This window comes from Anopheles stephensi, chromosome 3 (assembly GCF_013141755.1).
Source record: "Anopheles stephensi strain Indian chromosome 3, UCI_ANSTEP_V1.0, whole genome shotgun sequence".
NCBI lineage: Eukaryota > Metazoa > Arthropoda > Insecta > Diptera > Culicidae > Anopheles > Anopheles stephensi.
In genome coordinates, this window is record NC_050203.1 from 18,536,144 (window position 1) to 18,554,993 (window position 18,850).

General features: G+C 48.2%; 3 protein-coding genes across 4 annotated transcripts; 1 reads left to right on the forward strand and 2 right to left on the reverse strand.

Moving 5' to 3' along the window:
- Positions 1–2,271: 2,271 nt before the first annotated feature.
- On the forward strand, positions 2,272–5,340 carry LOC118509012 (probable serine/threonine-protein kinase kinX). The gene has a single exon (XM_036049032.1). It carries the CDS (start codon positions 2,547–2,549, stop codon positions 4,566–4,568), a length of 2,022 nt encoding a protein of 673 aa, XP_035904925.1. The 5' UTR covers positions 2,272–2,546; the 3' UTR covers positions 4,569–5,340.
- A 3,601-nt stretch (positions 5,341–8,941) lies between these two features.
- Positions 8,942–9,736, reverse strand: LOC118514625 (nicotinamide riboside kinase 1). Its single transcript, XM_036061623.1, has one exon. The coding sequence runs from the start codon at positions 9,734–9,736 to the stop codon at positions 8,942–8,944; it is 795 nt and encodes a 264-aa protein (XP_035917516.1).
- A 506-nt stretch (positions 9,737–10,242) lies between these two features.
- On the reverse strand, positions 10,243–16,952 carry LOC118513599. 2 transcript variants are annotated; one of them, XM_036059619.1, is made up of 7 exons: positions 16,419–16,952; positions 14,625–14,891; positions 14,257–14,552; positions 12,819–14,190; positions 11,317–12,748; positions 10,887–11,004; positions 10,243–10,403 (listed from the first exon to the last, which is right to left on the reverse strand). In XM_036059619.1, exons 1-5 carry the CDS (start codon positions 16,453–16,455, stop codon positions 12,696–12,698), a joined length of 2,025 nt encoding a protein of 674 aa, XP_035915512.1. In that variant the 5' UTR covers positions 16,456–16,952; the 3' UTR covers positions 10,243–10,403; positions 10,887–11,004; positions 11,317–12,695. The 2 variants fall into 2 exon arrangements, with proteins under 2 accessions (XP_035915512.1, XP_035915511.1); XM_036059618.1 differs by having other exon boundaries at positions 12,819–14,552.
- Between the last annotated feature and the right edge of the window lie 1,898 nt (positions 16,953–18,850).

Sequence of the window (18,850 nt, forward strand, 5' to 3'; positions counted from 1 at the left end):
GCTTTGCTGGATGCTGCCCGTGTGCAAATTTACGGATCGTTTTATTTTCTACAATAAATGAAAGATGGAAACAATGTTGGATGAAGGCTTTTGCATTGCTGCTACACCTTGCGGATGAGTTTATGATATAAATTAATAAACTTAATTTTAGTGCTAAAGCAGAGAGCTAGTGCAAAAAAGAGTATCCACTACTAGGCAATTCATTTGAAAATTCTATTTCTATCCCGTTCTCATTCTTCTTCTTCTTTGTTGAAACTATAATATATTCTTCTTCTTTGTTGAAACTATAACCACGAAAGCTATCAGGCCTGCCATTTCTGGCTATCTTGGACTTGATTTTACCCATAGCAAAGCATTCGGCCCTGCGTTCGGGGAAGCGGTCTTAAACCGACGAAGACCGGCGCCACTGTCGCCTTGATCACCACACCGTCCCACTAAATAATACTAAATACTAAAGAATGATTACAACAGTTAACATCAAAAAAGGATTTTGTAAACTTTCGGGATCAGGATTTCGGTCCATAAATCGCTTAGTAAAATATTTCACAAATATAGTGAAATATGGTAAGTTCTCTGTGGAACTTTGCAATCATATAATGGAACCAGCTGTGGATGGATATTTAAAGTAAGCTAGTGATAATTACAAAACACTGTCCATCAGTTTTCAAACCATAGCTCATTACAGTGTTCTATGGTCGTTTATCAATTCTTCCCTAACTGTATATAAGATTACACTACGTGATTGTAGAGTTCTACAGGGGCTTGTGTGATTTAACAGATTCATTATATGAATCGAATCCCTGTCTAAAGCTCCAGATTATTTCGTCTGTAAGGAGGTTAAAGTAAAATAAAAACTAAATTAAAAACATGATTTCACAACGTGCCGCAAAATTTACAAACAATTAAATTTAAAGTACTTTCGGTAAGTTTTATTGTACTTTAATCTAGAGTTAAAGTGGTTTCAAGAGTACCTGTATTATAGAGAACATTTATATTCTAAAAGCTGTTTAATGACTGATGTTTCACTCCGGTTCCCATATCATGAAGTAAGTCTCTCCAATATTAACACAATGAGTGATTCGATCAACAGCAATACGACGGAGAATGCTGACATTGTTTGTAATAAAAAAAAACCTTTCAAAACCCTAAGAAACAACATATTTCATTTAAATTTAAATATTTAATTTTTATGTTTTTTGTAGAATACTGCGGTCTATGTATTGAAGTTTTCCAATGAAAATTAATTTTATTTTAATATTTCCAATGTTTGCTGATCGTGGACCGATCATTCTAGCTGCTTCATCCCGATTATCAATCGATGCACTCACACACACACACACGCAAACCTTCAGCACGCAAAAGCAGCAGGAACAACCCTGCCAGCCAGTCCATTCCTCCCCGAACCATATCCTGCTGCGTCTCCGGGGTTGCGCTTCGTAACGAGATGCATCGAACAAGATTTTCCACGCGCAAGTAAGCATTTCCAATTGCTAATTTATGATTGTGGTTGCGGTTGCGTTCCTTACCCGAGAAGACCTAAGCACACACACACACACGTACAGGGAAAAGCGCAAGAGACATGCCGAACACCGAACGACACACAACAAAATCATTCGAAACAAGATCGAATCGCGGGAGTTTTGTGCTTGTGCAAAACTGTGGCTCCGTTCCTTTACTTTTTCTTCTTTCCCCGGCATCCTGAACATTCTTGCCGGACGCTTCTGGACACGGCTTCAGTCCCTTCCACGGTGGTTTCTTGTTGCTCCCTTCCCCAGCCACCGCTTCCCTCGCAGGCTTTCCATACTTTCTCGTTCGTTCTTTCACCCGTGGCCCATAATGCGTTTGCCACCACCACCACCATCAGCCACGAAGGGATGCACGATAAGGAAAGCTCATGGAACGCTTGGCATCGGAGCGGAAGCTCACGCCGAAAGCACCGGGCGGCGTCCCGAGCAGGACGGCACGATCGGCGACGGTTGACGCGCGACAAACGATAATGTCCAGGGCACGGAGACGCCCAGCAGGGTGGCGGACAAGAGTGGGCACAAGACGCGGACAGCTGAAGCAAAGAAGAGTCGGGAGAGAGAGAACAACAACAACACAAAAAAAACGACAGCTAACGGGTCATCGGCTGCGTGCGGGCGCCTATATGCGTACACCAAACCCCACCCCGAGATCCCGGTCCCGGTCCCGGTTTCGTACCCTGCCCTGCCCGCCGTACGATCGGTCGGCAGCGGACAAGGCTCGGGCCCATATAAAATCGAGCTTCTTTCTCATTTTACATTCAGTCGGATACATTAATTGGCCCGGTGCAGATCGGCCCGAGCAGCAGCAGCAGCAGCAACAGCAGTAACCCGAGCAGCATCCCGCTAAACCTGCCTGTACGAACGTTTTTGGGGGCAGAGAACGAATTTCCTTTTTGTGACCGTGCGTAGTTTCGGTGCTCGTTTCGTGTGCAAGTACATTGTCGTGATCGTGCAAATTGAAGCATTGTTTGCTTGCCCATTCCCATCGATCAAGACTCCCATTCGCGAGACAGACTCACAATGCGACAGCTGTTGCTGATCTGTGCGCTGGCCTGTGCCGTCGGCGGTGTGCTAAGTGCTTCGTTGACGCGCGTTGGCCGCGAGGATGCGGTGGCGGTCCCGGCGGCCGAGGAGGTGATGATCGTGGCCGAGCCAGCAGAGCTAAAGCGGGCCGAAATCCCGGTCGCGGTCGAGGAGGCCGTGGTGGCGGCCGCTGCACCGGCAACCGCCGAGCAGACGGTCGAACCAGTCGAAAGCCAGAGCATTGCGGAACCGGTGGCTGAGGTCGCGGAACCGGTGGCCGTCGTAGCGGAAGCCGTTGCCGATGCCGTCGTGCCGGAGAGTGAAGTTGTGCAGGCGGTCGAGCAGGCCGTCGACGCTGCCGAACAGCAGACAAAGTTTGTCCCGGAGAGCGAAGTTGCGCCCGTTGCCGCCGTCGCCGTTGCTGAGCAGGAACCGGCCGCCGTTGAATCGCTGCGCAGTGTAGAACCTGTGGCGGAAGTTGCTGAGCCCGTCGTCGCCGTGGTCGAGAACGTTGCTGCTCCGGTGGAAGAAACCGTCCAGGTTGTCGAGCCGGTCGAATCTCTGCGCAGTGTTGCTCCCGTTGCTGAGGTAGCGGAACCCGTGGCCGTCGTTGTTGCCGAGGAAGCTGAGAAGAAAACCGAGGAATCGCAACCGGAAGCTGTCGTCCCAGCCGTTAAGACCGTGGCGGAAGTGATCCTGGACAAGGCCGAGGAGAAAGTCGTCGAAGAGGCGGTAGCTGCCAAGGAAACGGAAGTCGCTCCGGTAGAATCGCTTAAATCGGTTGAGCCTGCCGTTGAGGTGTCTGAGCCCGTTGCCGTCGTTGTCCCGGTTGTTGGTGAGGTTGCCGAGAAGCAGGAGGAACAGGTTGTGCCCCAGGTTAAGTCCGTACTGCCAGTCGCAGCGGTGGAAGCGAGCGAAGTCGTCCCGGAGGCTGTTGTGGCCGTTGCCGAAGAGAAGCCAGCCGTCGCTGAGCAGGAAGTTGCCGCTGTTGAATCGCTCCGTACTGTTGAGGTGCCGGAAGTTGCTGCCGTTGAAGCCGTCGAGAAGGTGGCCGAAGTTGTCGCTGCCGTTGAGCCCGTAGAGGAGAAGGTTGTCGCCCCGGTTGAGTCGCTCCGTTCCGTTGCTCCGGTTGTCCCGGTGGAAGAACCCGTCGCTGCCGTCGCTGCTACCGAGGAAAAGGTCGTAGAGGCTGTCGAAGAGAAGGTTGTCGCTCCGGTTGAATCTCTGCGCCAAGCTGCCCCGGTCGAAGCCGTCAACGAGCCAGCGGTCGTAGTGGTCGAGGAGGAGAAGAAGGAGGAAGTTGCCGTCGTGGAGAAGGAAGCCGTCGTTGCCCCAGCTGTTAAGGCCGTCGTTGTACCGGAAGTGGTCGAGAACGTGGAAAAGCAGGAAGCTCCAGTTGCCGTCGAAGAACCGGCGGGCGTTGTCAAGTCCGTCCCGATTGCGGAAGATCTCGTCCCGGTGAAGGAAGTCGAGGCCGAACCACACCAGGCTCTGCGCGGCAATGAGGTACGTCAGGAGACCGGTAGCTCCACCACCCGTCCCAATCTGCTCCAACAGATCATTCAGCCGGTGAACAACTTCATCCAGGCGACTCCGCTCGGACAAGTGTTGAACCGCCCGTCGAACACTCCGGCCGCTGCTGCGGCTCCTGCCGCCGAAAACGCCGAAGTCGCTCAGGATGAGTCGGCCCCGGCCGGTACGACTGCCGCCCCCAACCTAGTCCAGCAGCTTGCCCAGAACGTGCAGAACTTCTTCAACCCGAACGCGGTGAACGCCAACGCTGAGGCCGAATCGACGACCCGGCCCAACATTATCCAGCAGGTCCAGAATGCCGTCGGTTCGGTGTTTAACCGACCGGCCACCAACTCGGAACAGCAGCAGCAGCAACAGCCCAACCCGATCCAGAATATCGTCCAGGGTGTGCAGAACTTCTTCCGGCCGACCACCGCCCCAGCACAGGCCAGCCCGTCCGAGGGCGCTGCTCCCGCCGATACGCCCCAGGACACGCCCGCTGCCTAAAGGTGCCTAGGTGTTAGGTAAACTCCACAGCCATAAGCGTGCAGACGCGTTCCACAAGGACGAGCGGTGGTGAATTCCTTTCTTTTTCTAAGGAATTTAACCACCCCGCAAGACTTTCCTTTTCCCATTCTTACACACACGAGAGAGAGAGAGCGAGAGAGAGACATATCTACGACACACAGAAAAGCAAGAGCCAGCAACCGTGCTACGTGCCAGGATGGGTTCCGGAAGATCCGGATGAACGATCAGGATGATGTGGCCTTTTTCCTAACTTATTTATTTAAACGCATGCAAAACCTCCACCCAAGCAATGTTCACCGGGACATTGCCGACATTTGGGGACTGGACAAGGTTTTTGAGGGCTGCAAAGGGAAGAGGTAGCAAACAGTACCGGAGGACTGGCACGAAAGACGGCTGGTTTCTTGATTTTATTTTTATATCTCTTAATTTATTGCATTGTGATTCTCAGCGGTAGGAAGATATGGAAGAAAACTTTTAAGAAAAACACACACTCACACAAACACAACGATCAGGAATGAGTGAGACAGAGAGCGAGAGATTGGACACCAGCGATGGTTGGAGCAGGAGGGAAGATTCACGATGAGAAGACGACGAGATGGGAAGATTGTTCAGGGCATGCTAGATTGCATAACACACAGAAGCACACAGGAGGCGTTGCAACAATGTACGCCGAGAGCCAGCCAAGGTTTATATACGAATGAGAAAGAAAAAAAATGTATGAAAACAAAAAAATTAATAAAATGTATAAAAATTTGTAAAAAAAATGTCTTAAGTCTACTTCAGGTTTTTCTTCTTCTATATCTGCAAATTCTAAATGTCTTGAGCAGCTTCGTTGCAAGGTTCGTCGCTTCTTCACCGATTCTTGCTTCTCGGCCACTGCCGGATCAAGCGTGTGGAATGGCCGCAAGCACGAATCTAATTTATCCACACCGCACGATCTTAGAAATTACCGCACTAAAACGGAACGGCAAATAATTGCAACACTCGCCATTGCAACACGATCCGGTCCGGTCTGTGTGTGTGTGTGTGTCGTCTTCGACCAGAGGGCGAATGCCCTCACGGCAGCACCGGACGGACGGACGGTCGGTTTTTCTTTTGCGCTTTTCCATCTACGGTCACACCAAACGGCCCATTTGGCTGTTGGGCAGAAACGACCGACGACGAGACAACACGAGCGGACCAATAAATTGATTCCTCCCCGGGAACACACCCGGGACATCCTCAACTTCCACTTCCCATGTTTTTCCCTGGAATGGCCCGCGAGTTGCCATTCTTGCGCACAGAAGCCAAAGGGGGTCTTCCAGATGCGCAAAATGGTTTCTGTTGGTGGTACTCAGACAACAGGGCAGAGGCATTGTTGGATGCTTGCGCATGTAACGATGGCAATCGCGGGTATGGGCGAGTCAAGGTCAAGTTCAAGTTCAACGAAAGTGCCCTCTGGCGAAGAAGCGGCAATTGCTGCTCTGTGCTCCTCTGTTCGGTCTTAACCAAGTGGGGAGCGCTTTTCTCATTGGCTTCTTCATGGAGAGGACAGAGTTCTTGCAAGATAAGGTATATAACATAGTGTGTCTTGTAAGAAAACAGTCTATCTAAACCCCAAGAAAAATGTTAAAAGGTGGACAAGATTCTCCCTTTTACTCGATCGCTCCAAGTAAAAGGGATTTATGTCCTACGCTCATTACAACTCGCACAGGCCTCAACATATTGTCTTGACATGCAATTCTGCCCGATGTCCGCTGATCCGCTAGCAAATCGTCCTGTCAGGCACATAGTCCATCCTCTAGCGAAACACGTTACATCCCGCTTAGTGCTGCTTCTTGCTGCATAATGCTCCACTCGTCTAGAACTCCATTTCACTGTCCGGGCGTATCCAGAGCGGGCGACGACGCCCAACCACAACGCGAACGGGGAAACAAAACGGACACGGGGCAGCATAAATAATCAATTGCCTGGTCCGACCGTCGTCGTATCCTTTCGCCCGGTCCGCTTTCCAATTCTGCAAATTGCTATCGTCTGTCTATTGCCCCGTGTGCGAATGGACAGGTTTCCCTTCCAGGTGGTGGTGGTGGTGGTGTTTGCCACCCTTTTTTTTCGCCTTCACCCGAACCACATCCGCCGGTTGTAAATTATATCTTCAATATCTCTACCCCAGTCAGTCCTCGACAATGACCCGGCACGACGACCGTTGCTTGCGGAGCGAAACCACGCATTAGGGACTCGGGCACTCTTGTGGCATACACACACACACAGTTAGGAGGTAAGAAGGTTTGCGAAAAACGGACACACAGAACCAACGATGCCTTAGATGGACCCAACCCCGAACCCGTGTTTAGACATCGATCCGGTACTCTCGGAAGGGACTTGATTGTTCGCGTGATGCACTCGTTCTCGGCTCGGGAACGATCCCCATGGTGTGGCGGCCATTGCTGGCGATCACATAATAATATAATTGGCTGCGAACGTGCGGGATGATGCCGGGAAGCGGACGGGATGGGATTTTTGCAAAGATTTATAGGAGTAAGTTAATGAACCTCGGATGGCTCCGGTGTGTGTGTGTGAGGCTGGACGCGTTTCGCAGGCAAACAAGACGGCGAATCTTCTACTTCCCCGCAGCTGACACAGGATCGTTAACTCTACCCGCAAGATGAACAGAACAGATTATGAGCTGCAGGTACGGTGTGGTAGGACAAGCCGCTGGAACGAGCAAGGTGTTGCCCGGGACACGTGTCATATGCGCGTACATTCAACGCACCCTTAGAGCTGGTGCCGAGATTTATGTGGGCTAGCTCGGGTGGGGGAAAAAGGCTGTAATGCTGCATTCGATCCTAGACCCCATGGGGCAGCAAGCGTTAGCCTCATCATCAGTCTTCTGCCCTCCTAGATGCTAGATAAACGAGAATTTTATTAAGCCTTGTCAATCAACCTTCCTTCACACTCTTGCTTGCTCCCGCTATCGAGATCCTCCTGTCCGGTTTTAATTGCACAACAAGCCGATCGGCCGAAACGAGCTAAAGAAGCAATAATTAATTTACATTGTGGCCGTTGGTCGGACGGTTCAACCATCGCAGGATGTCAGTATCCGTTCGATAATGCGAAAACCCCCGTGCACGCGGATCACCCCTTTTCGATTTCCGATGAACGAAAGTTTCGCTGAGGTTAATGCACTTTACCCTTCGGTTTGTTTGGCGAAAGTTCCGCTTCGTTTCCGCTTTCGGGAAGCCCGGGTGAGATCTCCGGTGTCCTGGGAGGGATTGCGATTTTTTTATTTTAAACGAAACACCCCAAAAAGCAACCCCTGTTTTGCTCAATAAATGATCGCTGATTTGAATTAAGCAACCAGATCACCTTAAAACTCACCACCGCATGAATTAAACATGTCTGTGCCGAGCAGGTCCGACTCCGAGAGCGAATCCCAATTGGATGCCGTTTGGGCGATTTCGATTTCGTTTGACTACTTTCTTCCGAATCGAACGCAGGGCCGATGCCTGTGCACGATCGATCCCGGTTGAATGCTATTTATGGTGCGTGAAACTGAACGTAATCGTCTCCGCTAAAATGTATTCTAGAGTTACGCATGATCTTCCAAGCACTGTGGAGCATGATCACGCATGATCGAACCAAAATTTCGCGCGTGAAAAAAACCGGTTCTACCACCCAACCACGGATGATCTCGATGCCGACCCCGGATACCGGGTGGAACGTACATGCGTCAAAAAAACAAAAAATCCCCCACCCGTTGGTGAAAACGGTTGGGGAACGTACCAAGATGGAGCGTGCGCGCAGACCCAAATCATACAAATCAACAAACGAACCAAAATGAAATCAATCGGCGCCTCGGTGGGTTTCCTCTTCTGCTTCTTCTCACTGGTCGGCTGTTAAATGAGAAAGAAAGTTATTTGCATATCTTATTCGTAACCGTTGTTGCTCACCACATTCACCCTGAGAGTTCGAACGACAGCTTGGGATGGATGAAATCTTCTGCGACCGCGATCCGAATATTCGGGGGATCGATAGTGTTGCTGGCGCACAACAATTCGGATGTGTCGTGAAAGGTGCAATATGTTAACAGTACTGTCTGCACAAACAAGACAACATTGTGACAACAGTTGTAATTTGCAGAGCGAGAGTGTGCTCTGTGCTTCGTTTACTTTATGTATACATGGGATCGGTGTATAGCTTAAACCACATTTAAAAATCTACCCTAAAAACTACACCGGCTTACAACGTTAAGGAACTCTTCAAAAAAACACCCGTTACTGGAATCGTTCACAAATTGATCGCATCGCTTGTACTTGCTTAGCTTAATAGCCTAAATAGCTCCCCCGGCTGCCCTCATCCCTCCCCCTGCCTCCCTACAGTAAGTCCTTAATGCAGTTTAGCACATAGTTAAAGATGCTTTCCTGCGGTACCTCACCGTTCAGCACGTAAATATCCTTCCGACCCTTAAACTCACGGTAGTGCTTCTCGTACATCGGCCACACGCACATCTCGAAGTACCCGACCACATCCGGCGGATCGTACACGCGCTGCATACGCCGCGCATAGCACCGCTCGTACGGCAGATGGATGTGAAACTTTACGCTGCACAGATCGCGCGTAAACGAATGGTTAAACAGCAGGAAGCCTTCCAGCAGCAGCACGTTTATCTTAATGCTCATGCTTTGGTACGATTCGTTCTTTGATTTCTTAATTAAATTCGTCGTCCTGCTGCCGGTACCGTTTTCATCGTATTTGGCGAGAAAGTTGCTCAGGAAATGGTCCGCAAACAGATTGTACTCGTCCATCATCTGCTCCACCTGCTCGCCCATCTCGCTGTCGGCCTCGGTCTGCCGCAGCTGGTGGCAGTTGTACAGGATAAACTTTTGTCCCAGCACCTTCATAATGTCCTGACACATCCGGTCCATATCGAGCGACGACAGTATCTCCCAGTTGATGTGGTTCAGCTTCTGGACCATCTCGTGCCGTGGACTATCGACCGGCAGGAAGTAGTCATCCTGGCACAGGGCAACGACCTTGTTTAGGATCAGATTTTCCTTGAAGAATACTTTGTTTTGGTGAGCCTGGAAGTAGGATTCGAGCGATTTGGCAAGCGTCGTTTTGCCACCGTTCGTGACGCCCGATATGCCGATGACGAGCCACGTTTCCATCGTACGGCGTCGCTGGGGGAAAGTTAAAACGTAACGTACACTCGTCAGTGGTTGTTTGCTGGTGACCGTACGAGCGAATGGGCAACTATTTACTAAGCGCAACGTAGCGGTTGGAAGGGTTTTACCTTTGCCGCGGGTAAATAGTTGGAAACAGTGCGATAAGAACGGTCGGTTGGCCGGTAACGCGTGAGCAACAGTAAATCCCGCACGAGAATATGATTGCGGTTCGTAATCATTTTCTCGCCATGTGGTACCACTCGGCTGTACCAACCATTTTGCACCGCGAATACGTTTGTAAACAGTGAGTGAATTCTTCTTATCTTGTCTTGTGATGATGCTTCACGCTATTTGCTTGTTATGACATATTATAGCCGGGCTACAGCGGATGGTTGTTTGCCGAGCCTTACAGATCTAAGCTACAGATACGGGTGTGCGATTTTTGGCCCCCGGCCGCTAGATACACGCGGGCACCGCTTTCGACGGTTCGACGATACCGACTGTCTTACCTTTAAAGTGCACTACAGTTGACGGGCGAATCGAATGCCGAGCTGGTCCCGCAAATGGTACAGAGAAAAGGCCGACAGTCCACCGACTAGCACCACACCGAACACTGCCGGTACGAGGAATGCAAACTTCATCGGTGGAAACAGCGAGTAGATCCAACTTTCTGCAAATGGGAGGAAACAAATTGAGTTAGGCTAAAGAGCACCGGGAGCAATGCAACACGCACGACGATCAATTCGTCTGTAGCCCAATAGAATCAATTACATCGTCACTGCTATCGGCATCAATCGCTTGCGAGGCAACACTCGACGCTTCCTCCGAGGGTCAAACATATAAAACGCAACCGAGAACAACGCGTCAAGGTTATGATGGTGAGCCGTGTGTTTTTTTGCTCGTTTTGTACCTTACGCCACCGTTCGAGTGCGATTGCTGCTCGCGCGTCGTACTTCATTAGATTGATTTTTGTACCACGACAATCGCACAGCGCTCTATTGTCCATCAATTGCGTGAAGCTGCGCGGCTCGCACACGAGCGCAACCGTGTACAGGGGAGGTGCGTTTTTTGCTGTTGCCTCGCGATGCTGGTGAAGCGTGTCAGCAGTTGGGTTGCCTGTTTGCATAAGAACGTATTGGGGTTTTGCGCTTACCATCTCTCGCATCGATCACCATGAACGGCAGAACGGCAACCCAGAATACGTAGTAGAAGAACGCGCTAAATGTAGCCGCCAGAATCAGCTTCCCGAGGGCCGCATTCGATTCCATTCACTGAAAGAAGGCGAACATCGAAAATAAAACGTTAGTCGCGCTGGATGCTATTTTGGACGTGCTCGGTAATGGTGCCACGAACGTGCTTGATCTTATCGCGTTTGCACTTGTAATTGCTTCGCAATTGGGGTCCGCGCGCGTTTGAAACAGGAAGGCAAGGAAAGAGTAGAAAAAAAAACGCACACACGCCGTGCCGCAAATGACGTCTTGTTTGTTTGTTTACATCCAGCGGTGATGTAAACAAATGGTTTTGGAGGTTAAATGTTTCGAAATAAACACGAAATATGCGAGAAAACTAAAAGAATCACTCACGGAACTGAAATTCGACACGATTTTACGAGAAATTGTGTGTTTTTCTTGAAAAATGATACAATTATAGCAAATAACGACGGCAGATTTATGGCAAATCGTGTCGGCAGAATGACAGCTTTGCGCACAGTGGGCTTAACGACGAATGAAAGGACAAAGTTATGATCAGTACTAAAATTTGAATGTGTGTTCTAAAAATTTGAAATTTTCGCTTTAAATTTCAACTGGTCGGTTGCACAGCTCAAACGCACGTGGTTAAAACGAAAAAATGAGAAAAAAACTAAAAAAACTGGCAAATTAATGTATCTGTTTCCTTACTTATTTTTGTGTACTCTCTTAAAAGGCGCTACAATCGCTTCGAAGTCGTGATACCGCTCACGGTTTAGTACGTTCGTTTGTCAATCTATTATTCTGGCCGTTCTGGGGAACACATCGAAGCTATCTTTCCATTCCGATTTGGTCCAATCACATCTCCTCTGCTCTTGTCGACGGTCTAAAAGGACTTAAATGAACTGAAAAAAATTGATGATGTTAGGCAGCTAGATGGTATAGACAGTAGACTCGCCAGCACTTTGCTCTATGAAACCGGTATCAAATCTCCTTCGGATTGTTTTCTTACGACAAAGGACTCACCTTGCAGCTTCAGTTTAATTAAGATAAAGAAACAAGAAATAATAGGCCCTGAATCCTCGAGGTTGTAATACCGATTTACAATTTCTTTCCAACAAAATGGATTTGTGTTTATAATCATCACCATTTTATTCATGTCTTCTGCTGGCTTCTCTCGAGCTTCTCCTACCATCAAACGCGAAACAGTTTGCCGAGCCTCACGCAAGGTAATTAAAATAATCTTACAAATCTACAGGAGTGTGTTGTGTTGGGTGTTGGATGAGTCGATTCGACGTAAATGAATTGATTTGAAAAAACCAAAATGCAAACCAAAATGGAGGAAAAAAAGGAAAAGGAGAAAAAAACATCAGCTAAAGTTAACAAAAAACCGACGACCCAAACGAGCCAATAAATAAATACATCACTAAACGTTTTCCTTCTGTTTTACGACCACACAATTGGATCGCGACTGCTGATGCCGATCGTGTTTCAGCTAGATCGTAACATTTCCCCATGCTTGTTTTACAGGTTAAGAGAAAGAAAACCTTCTGCGCTCCGCTTTTCTTCGATGGTAACCATAGTAACCGATATTGTGCTTTCCAGTTTTCACCTTCACGCAGCATTGTAAAACACGCGCTAAAACAGCGAAATTCGGATTGCGATAGTTTGGCAGCATCATTTGCTCCGGATCAGGTAAACGGTTGGTAGAGATTGGGATGAGTGAAAGCGGAAATGATCGAACGTCCATCGGTCGATCCGCGTCCCGTGGTACATTATGGGTTCCGTGCGTTCGTGGAACATTCGCCGTACGATCGTATCTCGAGATCTGAAAATTGAAAAGATCACACCATAATAATATCGTTTACTGTCGCTCGCTTACTCGATCGCTCGCTTACCATCATTACCGCAGGTTCGGGCACAGCGTAGTTTTCCCCGGTTCGAGTAGGTCACACCGTCAGTGCCACACACGGGCTCATAAGATTGTGCGACAGTGTTGCGGATGCAGCGTCGTTCACACCCGTGCTGGATTTGTTTTGGTGTCCGGGTCGGTGCGCTTGTACTGGCCGTTCCATTGACCGGTTGAGATCCCTGATCGATACGATCCTGGGCCGTCTGTCCATCCTTCGCGTCCTTACTGCCGACAGTTGACGGTGCCTCAGTACTTGAGCTCGTGATCGACACTGTGGTGTGCTTTACCTGTCGCAACACTGCACCGGAAGCGGCATGTTGGCTATCGTGATGGTCCGGTTCGTTAGTGTGCTCCACTACCGGCTTGACGGCAGTGTCCTGAGTGCGACGTCCAAACTTCCAGTAGCTTTGGGCGGGCCCTCCATGATGTACCGGATGATGCACGGGATGGTGGACTGGGTGGTGCAGCTGCAGGTGTAACGTTTGCGCGCCAGGTCCGGTCATAGCTGGACCATGCTGGGGTTGATGCAAAGCTTGCGGCTGAGGTAGTGGCAGATACTGGGGAGCGGCGTATGCTTGAGGTTCCGGAAGATGCTGATGATCCGAGGTTTCGTTACCGTGCGAGCCGTGGAACTCGTTCACAACATTCTTCTGGTGGGCACCGTTCTTGGACGGGAACTCAAAGTACTTCTGGATAAACATGTGTGGCTGCTGATGATGTTGCTTCTGGTACTTCTGCTTAATGTGCGAACTGTACGTCTTGTGGATGGGTTTCTCGGACGGAGTGTCCGCCAGATGCTCACCGGTCGGCCCACTTCCACTAGCCTGAACATTGCTGTACGATGTGGCATGCGACTGATGGTTGTGCTGATGGTTGTGCACCTGGGGCTGCGGTGCAGACTCTTCCTTCGGGAAGTAATAGCTCAGATGCGTCTGGACGGTCGGTTGCTGTGGAGCGACGGCTTGCTGTGCCTGGGCGTAGGACTTTGTGTGCTGTGACTGTTCCTGCTCGGCCACGATCGTTTTCGGATGGTAGAAGTTTGTCGACACGGATACCTGAGGCTTCTTGGGGATCTCCTGCCACTTGTTGGACGAGTGATCACCTGACGGAACTGGAGCTGCGTGGATGTAGAGAGGCTGCGTTTGAGGCTTTCCCTGGCTGCCGACGTAACTGGTGGCACCACCGGACGAGGACGACGAGGGCGACGATGGGTAGTGATGATGGGGCGGCGGATGATGTACCTCGGATGGCTTCGACAGCGGGATCGCGTTCACCTTGTAGTGGCCGTTCACCTCCTCCTGGACCTTGAAGTTGAAGCTCGGGGGCAGCTGCTCGGGCTTGACGAACGCCGGCTTTTCCTGTACCAGGGGCGAAAAGGAAGGCTGTGGTTGACCAAGTTTCAGTAGTTGATCTTCAGAATTTACGGCCGGTACGTAGTTCGGTGGTGGTGGCGATGGCAGTGTCTGGGCCGGCACGGCCTCTGCCGGTTTGTGCGAGATCGACAGGAGCTGGCTCGGTTTCAGCGGGGCCAGCTGATGGTGGTACTCTTCCTTCGTCTTCTGCGGCGCTACCAGGTGATGGATGTCGGACGGCTTGAACTGGGGCGAGGGTACGAAGTGGTTGGGACCGTGCTTGCCGAAACCCTTCAGCATTCCCTCCAGGCTCAGGATGGGCAGCATGTGCTCGAGCGTAAACATCTCGCCGTCACTCGTATGAAGCTCTGCAAAAAGTGGAGAAGCAATGAAGAATTGGGATGTCCCACAGGTGGCCGAATGAGGCACCACCACCTTACCAGGATAGGTTCCATACGTCGCCACACCACCGGAAGCGATCTTCACCGTCGGCTCCTTGAAGTAGATCTTGCGCCGCTTCTCCACCGGACGAATGATCAGCAGCGGTATCTCACCGTTCGATCGTTTCGGCTTGCGGATAAGCGTCTTTTTGTACTCGGTCACGCTCGGGCTAGCAACGCTGTCGGCGATCTTTGATGGTGAGGCTACCGATGGTGCTGCTATCGGGGAGGGTTTCTTTAGCTTCTCGTCTGCCAGTACTAGTGGCGCTGGAAAACGGGAAAGCTTATGTTAATTGTTTTCTTTTGCTGCGAGAGCTGGCAGAATGATTGGAATTTGATTGGCGATTACAATCGATTGGTGTAGGATAATGTTTGCCTCTGTTCGTTATCCAATTTGTATGATTATTCTTGCACCTAAATGATCAATTTAAGATGATGTTACGAACCGTTATGAGTTGTTAAGAACTAATTTCGATATTGCATTAAAAGAACACGGCTGGCCTAAATATGTACAAAATGGTTCAGATCTGAACAGATTCATTAGCTGTAATGTGATCAAACAATCAGCATTAAGCAGTGATTGGAATGAACCCATAATTTTTAATAGTAAACATTTTCTGAGAACAAATTTTTATTGTACAAAAAAATTGTTATTTTTTTAATAACATCAGGAATGAATTTAAGGGAAGTTTTGCATGAGAAAGAACAATTATGACACTTTTTTAAATGGGTGATTGGCATGATTCTCTGCTGAAGCTTTGAGCCGTTAAACTTCCTACTTCAATTTATTGAAAAAACATTTGAACATTATAAAAGAACTCGCATTTTAATATTGATAATGAGCTCTGGTTCCAGAGGACCTTGTCAAATACCTTTAATTCTAATGTCTTCAGATGATATTGTCGTAGTAGCCGTTGATTTGGCACGCACTTTCCCGAGTGCTGAAAGGACGTGTACAATATCAACGGCTACTATGATAATATCATCTGAGGACATCACAATGGAAGGTATTTGATTTCCCTGTTATACGAAGCCGTTTCCATATCAACTAGCTTTGTTTGCCATTCCATCTAAGAAGCCTGCCATAAAAATGCATGCTATTGTCTTATCAACTGAAAACCCCTGTATCAATCATAGTCTTTTTGATATGAAGATTATGAATTCTAATTGCTTAGCTCATTAATTGCTTACAAGTGCTAGAACGAATAACTGATGGGATTTAAAACATGAAACTCGGCAAGTCAAGCCAGGGTGGGAAACTTTGGTTGTTACGTTACAAACAACTCCTCATCCTCGGTTTACTATTTTCTTCATGTTAAGCTCTCATTTCAGTTTTGATTCTACTTAAAAAAATGACCGAGATTGAGATGTTAAAATATTAAAACTGATTAAAATTACTTTTAGAGTCACAAATCAGAAAACATAAGACTTGAACAAACGAACAGCTAAGCAAAAACGCTGCAGGAAATTAATTGAAAATACCATCTTAAACACTCCAAAGAAGGGGAGTTTTCTTTCCCCATCCACCCAATTTCGTGGTGCACACATTGTGGTGATGGAATCCAGGAGCTCCAGAGTTGAGAAAAAAAATCCCATCGAACAAAAACCACCAGAAACGAACTAAACGAAGTAATTTGAAATAATGAGTTCTTCCGCCGTCTGCGGCACGGCCGACGACGGTATGCAAAACAAAAAATCCGCGAACGAACGCGCGCGCTTGAGACACATTTTAAATTACTTTCCTCCCACTGCCCGTACCCGTATGCAGACATCCGCTTCCTCTTCGTTCCTTACCTGCCACCAGTAGAAACACCCAGCACAAGGATCGCATGGTGCCGTTCGTTTTCCTCGGGTTGTGCCGAGAGTGGTTTAATATCGAAGGAACAGGTGTGTGTGCGATTCCGATTAGTGTTCACACGTGAAAATTAATTTCCACCTTCGCCCTTTCGTTGGACGTCTTTTGCACTCAGAAGGTACCAGTGTAGGCACCAATCACCAAGGACCAAAAAAAAGGGACCGTTTAAACTGATTCGTTCGTTTTTTTCACCAAGCTTTTCCACCAGTTTCTCCGGACCAGGTACGTTAATAGTTTTCCAATTTTGTTCCTGTTACACTTTTTCCTATAGAATTTAGAGCACTTTTAAGTGAACTTTTCACTGCTTTTTCCCACTCACTCTTTCTCTCTTCAAAAACACGTACACGCAACTGTCACTTTGGAGGTCCTTAGCTTCACTTGTTCCTTTTGGGTGAAGGAAAAATCCACCCCTTAAATCCAACCTTCGCCGAATCTTCCGTGTTTGCTACCGGCGCGCGCGGTTACCGTTCCGGACAAGCGTTGGCCAATGAATAAACCTTCCACGGGATGGTGAACAAAATTTTGAAACATTTTCGCGCTGCTCTCCCGCCCCGATCGGAGCTTTTCCTTCATGCGAGCAGGGTGCCACCCCAGAGAGGGTGTGCGTGTGTGTGAGTGTGCGTGTGTTTTACGACCCCAAACCACTGCTTCTTCCTACTCCGCCGTGTCAGCCGGCCCGATGATCGAGCTGGTGAATTTTCGATCTTCGCTTTGATCTCCACTTTCTTGACACCGTTCGGTTCGAAGATCGGTTCGGTTCAAGCGTTTCGGTACGGTCGCTCGAAGCTTTTCTTTCGAGCTCATTCCACCCGGTAGCGGGGGGCAGTATTTGGTACGCATCGGATAGGAAAACGTGGGGAAATTCTTTCTCCTCCGTGCGTACGGAGCTGCGAATCGAATCGAACGGAAGCATTAAAATAACGCAACTTTTCTCACCAACAACATATAACAAGCCGCCTATCTGCTTACTTAAGAGGACGCAGATAAGGCCTCTTTTTGTATTATTGGGAAGTTGTTTTGTTTTCGAGAAGGGTAACAAAATGCTTGATGATTTTCAACTCGAACACAAATCAATTGGAATTGTGCGTGGAACAAGACGAGGAATGAAAGTAAAATGAACTTTTGTCCACAATACACGGGGGAGAAAATGGGAAAAGCGAGCAACGTTGACCTGTTGACAGAAAATTTATTGGTCGAATTAGTGTGAGCTCCACCCTGCAAGCGCGTTGGAAGGAAAATGGCTTGCGGGAGGCAGCTACAAGCTTATGAATTTTTGTGTAAACCTTTAATTGGGACACTGGGCCTGTGATTTATTTTTAACAAAACGATTGTTTCGACAGTTAGTTGGGATAGTTTATAACACATTTCGTGCATTACAATTCATTTTTAATGAACAGTTTGTCGTATTGTTTTCGCTTTTTTATTTAATAATTGTTTTTTCCATGACATTTTTAAGCAGATGGATAGGTTTTTGGATTTTTATCAATTACTATGTTTTGTTCCCTGTTTTATTTCTTTCTAATTTATAGTTTTTTTTAAATGATTGACAAGGCCTTTGTTATTTTTATATTTGATTAACTGTGTTAAAATTGATGGTTAAAATATTTACGAAATTTATTTATTTATTTATTTAATTTTCGATTATTTTTCCAAATGTTTATCCTAAACTGTTTGTATCATTCTTACTATTCTTTATTAATTGTATGCTTTATTAATTTTGATTTGTTTCTTATTTGTTTGTATGTTCGTTTTTTTACATTTAAAGCTATATTTAAATTTACTTATTTACTTACTTTCTTACTTACTTATCAGGCGCTACAACCGTTTTGCGGTCTAGACCTGCTACAACAATCCTCGATACCGCTCACGGTTTAGCGCCGTAGTCTGCCAATCCGTTATCCCGGCCGTTCTGGCGGAAGCATCAACGCCATCACTCCATCTCAGTTTTGGACCTACCACGCCTCCTCTGTCCGTGTGGACGTCCTAAAAGGACTTTACGGGCCTGGTCGTCCAGTGTCATTCTCATGACGTGGCCGGAGCCTTCCGGAGCCTGGCGAGTCTACCATCGTAGGTGAGACCATCGTACAGCTCGTAGAGCTCGTCATTGTAGCGGCTCCTCCATTATCCTTCCACACATACCGGGCCAAAAATCCTTCTGACCATCTTTCTCTAGAACGCGGCTAAGCAGGGCTTCGTCAGTTTTGCACAGAGTCCATGTCTCAGAGGCGTATGTGAGTACTGGGACTATAAATGTTCTGTACAGTCCCAACTTCGTCCGTCGGGACAGGTATTAAGAGTGGAGAAGTTTCCTCAGGCTGTAGTGTGACCGGTTGGCAGCCAGCACCCTTGCGCGTAACTCAACATCAATGTT

What these genes read in the sequence shown, in the direction of transcription:
- LOC118509012 (XM_036049032.1), top strand. Translation starts at nt 2,547, where the DNA reads ATGCGACAGCTGTTGCTGATCTGTGCGCTGGCCTGTGCCGTCGGCGGT.
- LOC118514625 (XM_036061623.1), bottom strand. Translation starts at nt 9,736, where the DNA reads ATGGAAACGTGGCTCGTCATCGGCATATCGGGCGTCACGAACGGTGGC.
- LOC118513599 (XM_036059618.1), bottom strand. Translation starts at nt 16,455, where the DNA reads ATGCGATCCTTGTGCTGGGTGTTTCTACTGGTGGCAG. An exon ending in GGTGTTTCTACTGGTGGCAG is followed by an intron (nt 14,892 to 16,418) that starts GTAAGGAACGAA and finishes CCCGTTTTCCAG; the next exon opens with CGCCACTAGTACTGGCAGAC. An exon ending in GACGTATGGAACCTATCCTG is followed by an intron (nt 14,553 to 14,624) that starts GTAAGGTGGTGG and finishes CACTTTTTGCAG; the next exon opens with AGCTTCATACGAGTGACGGC.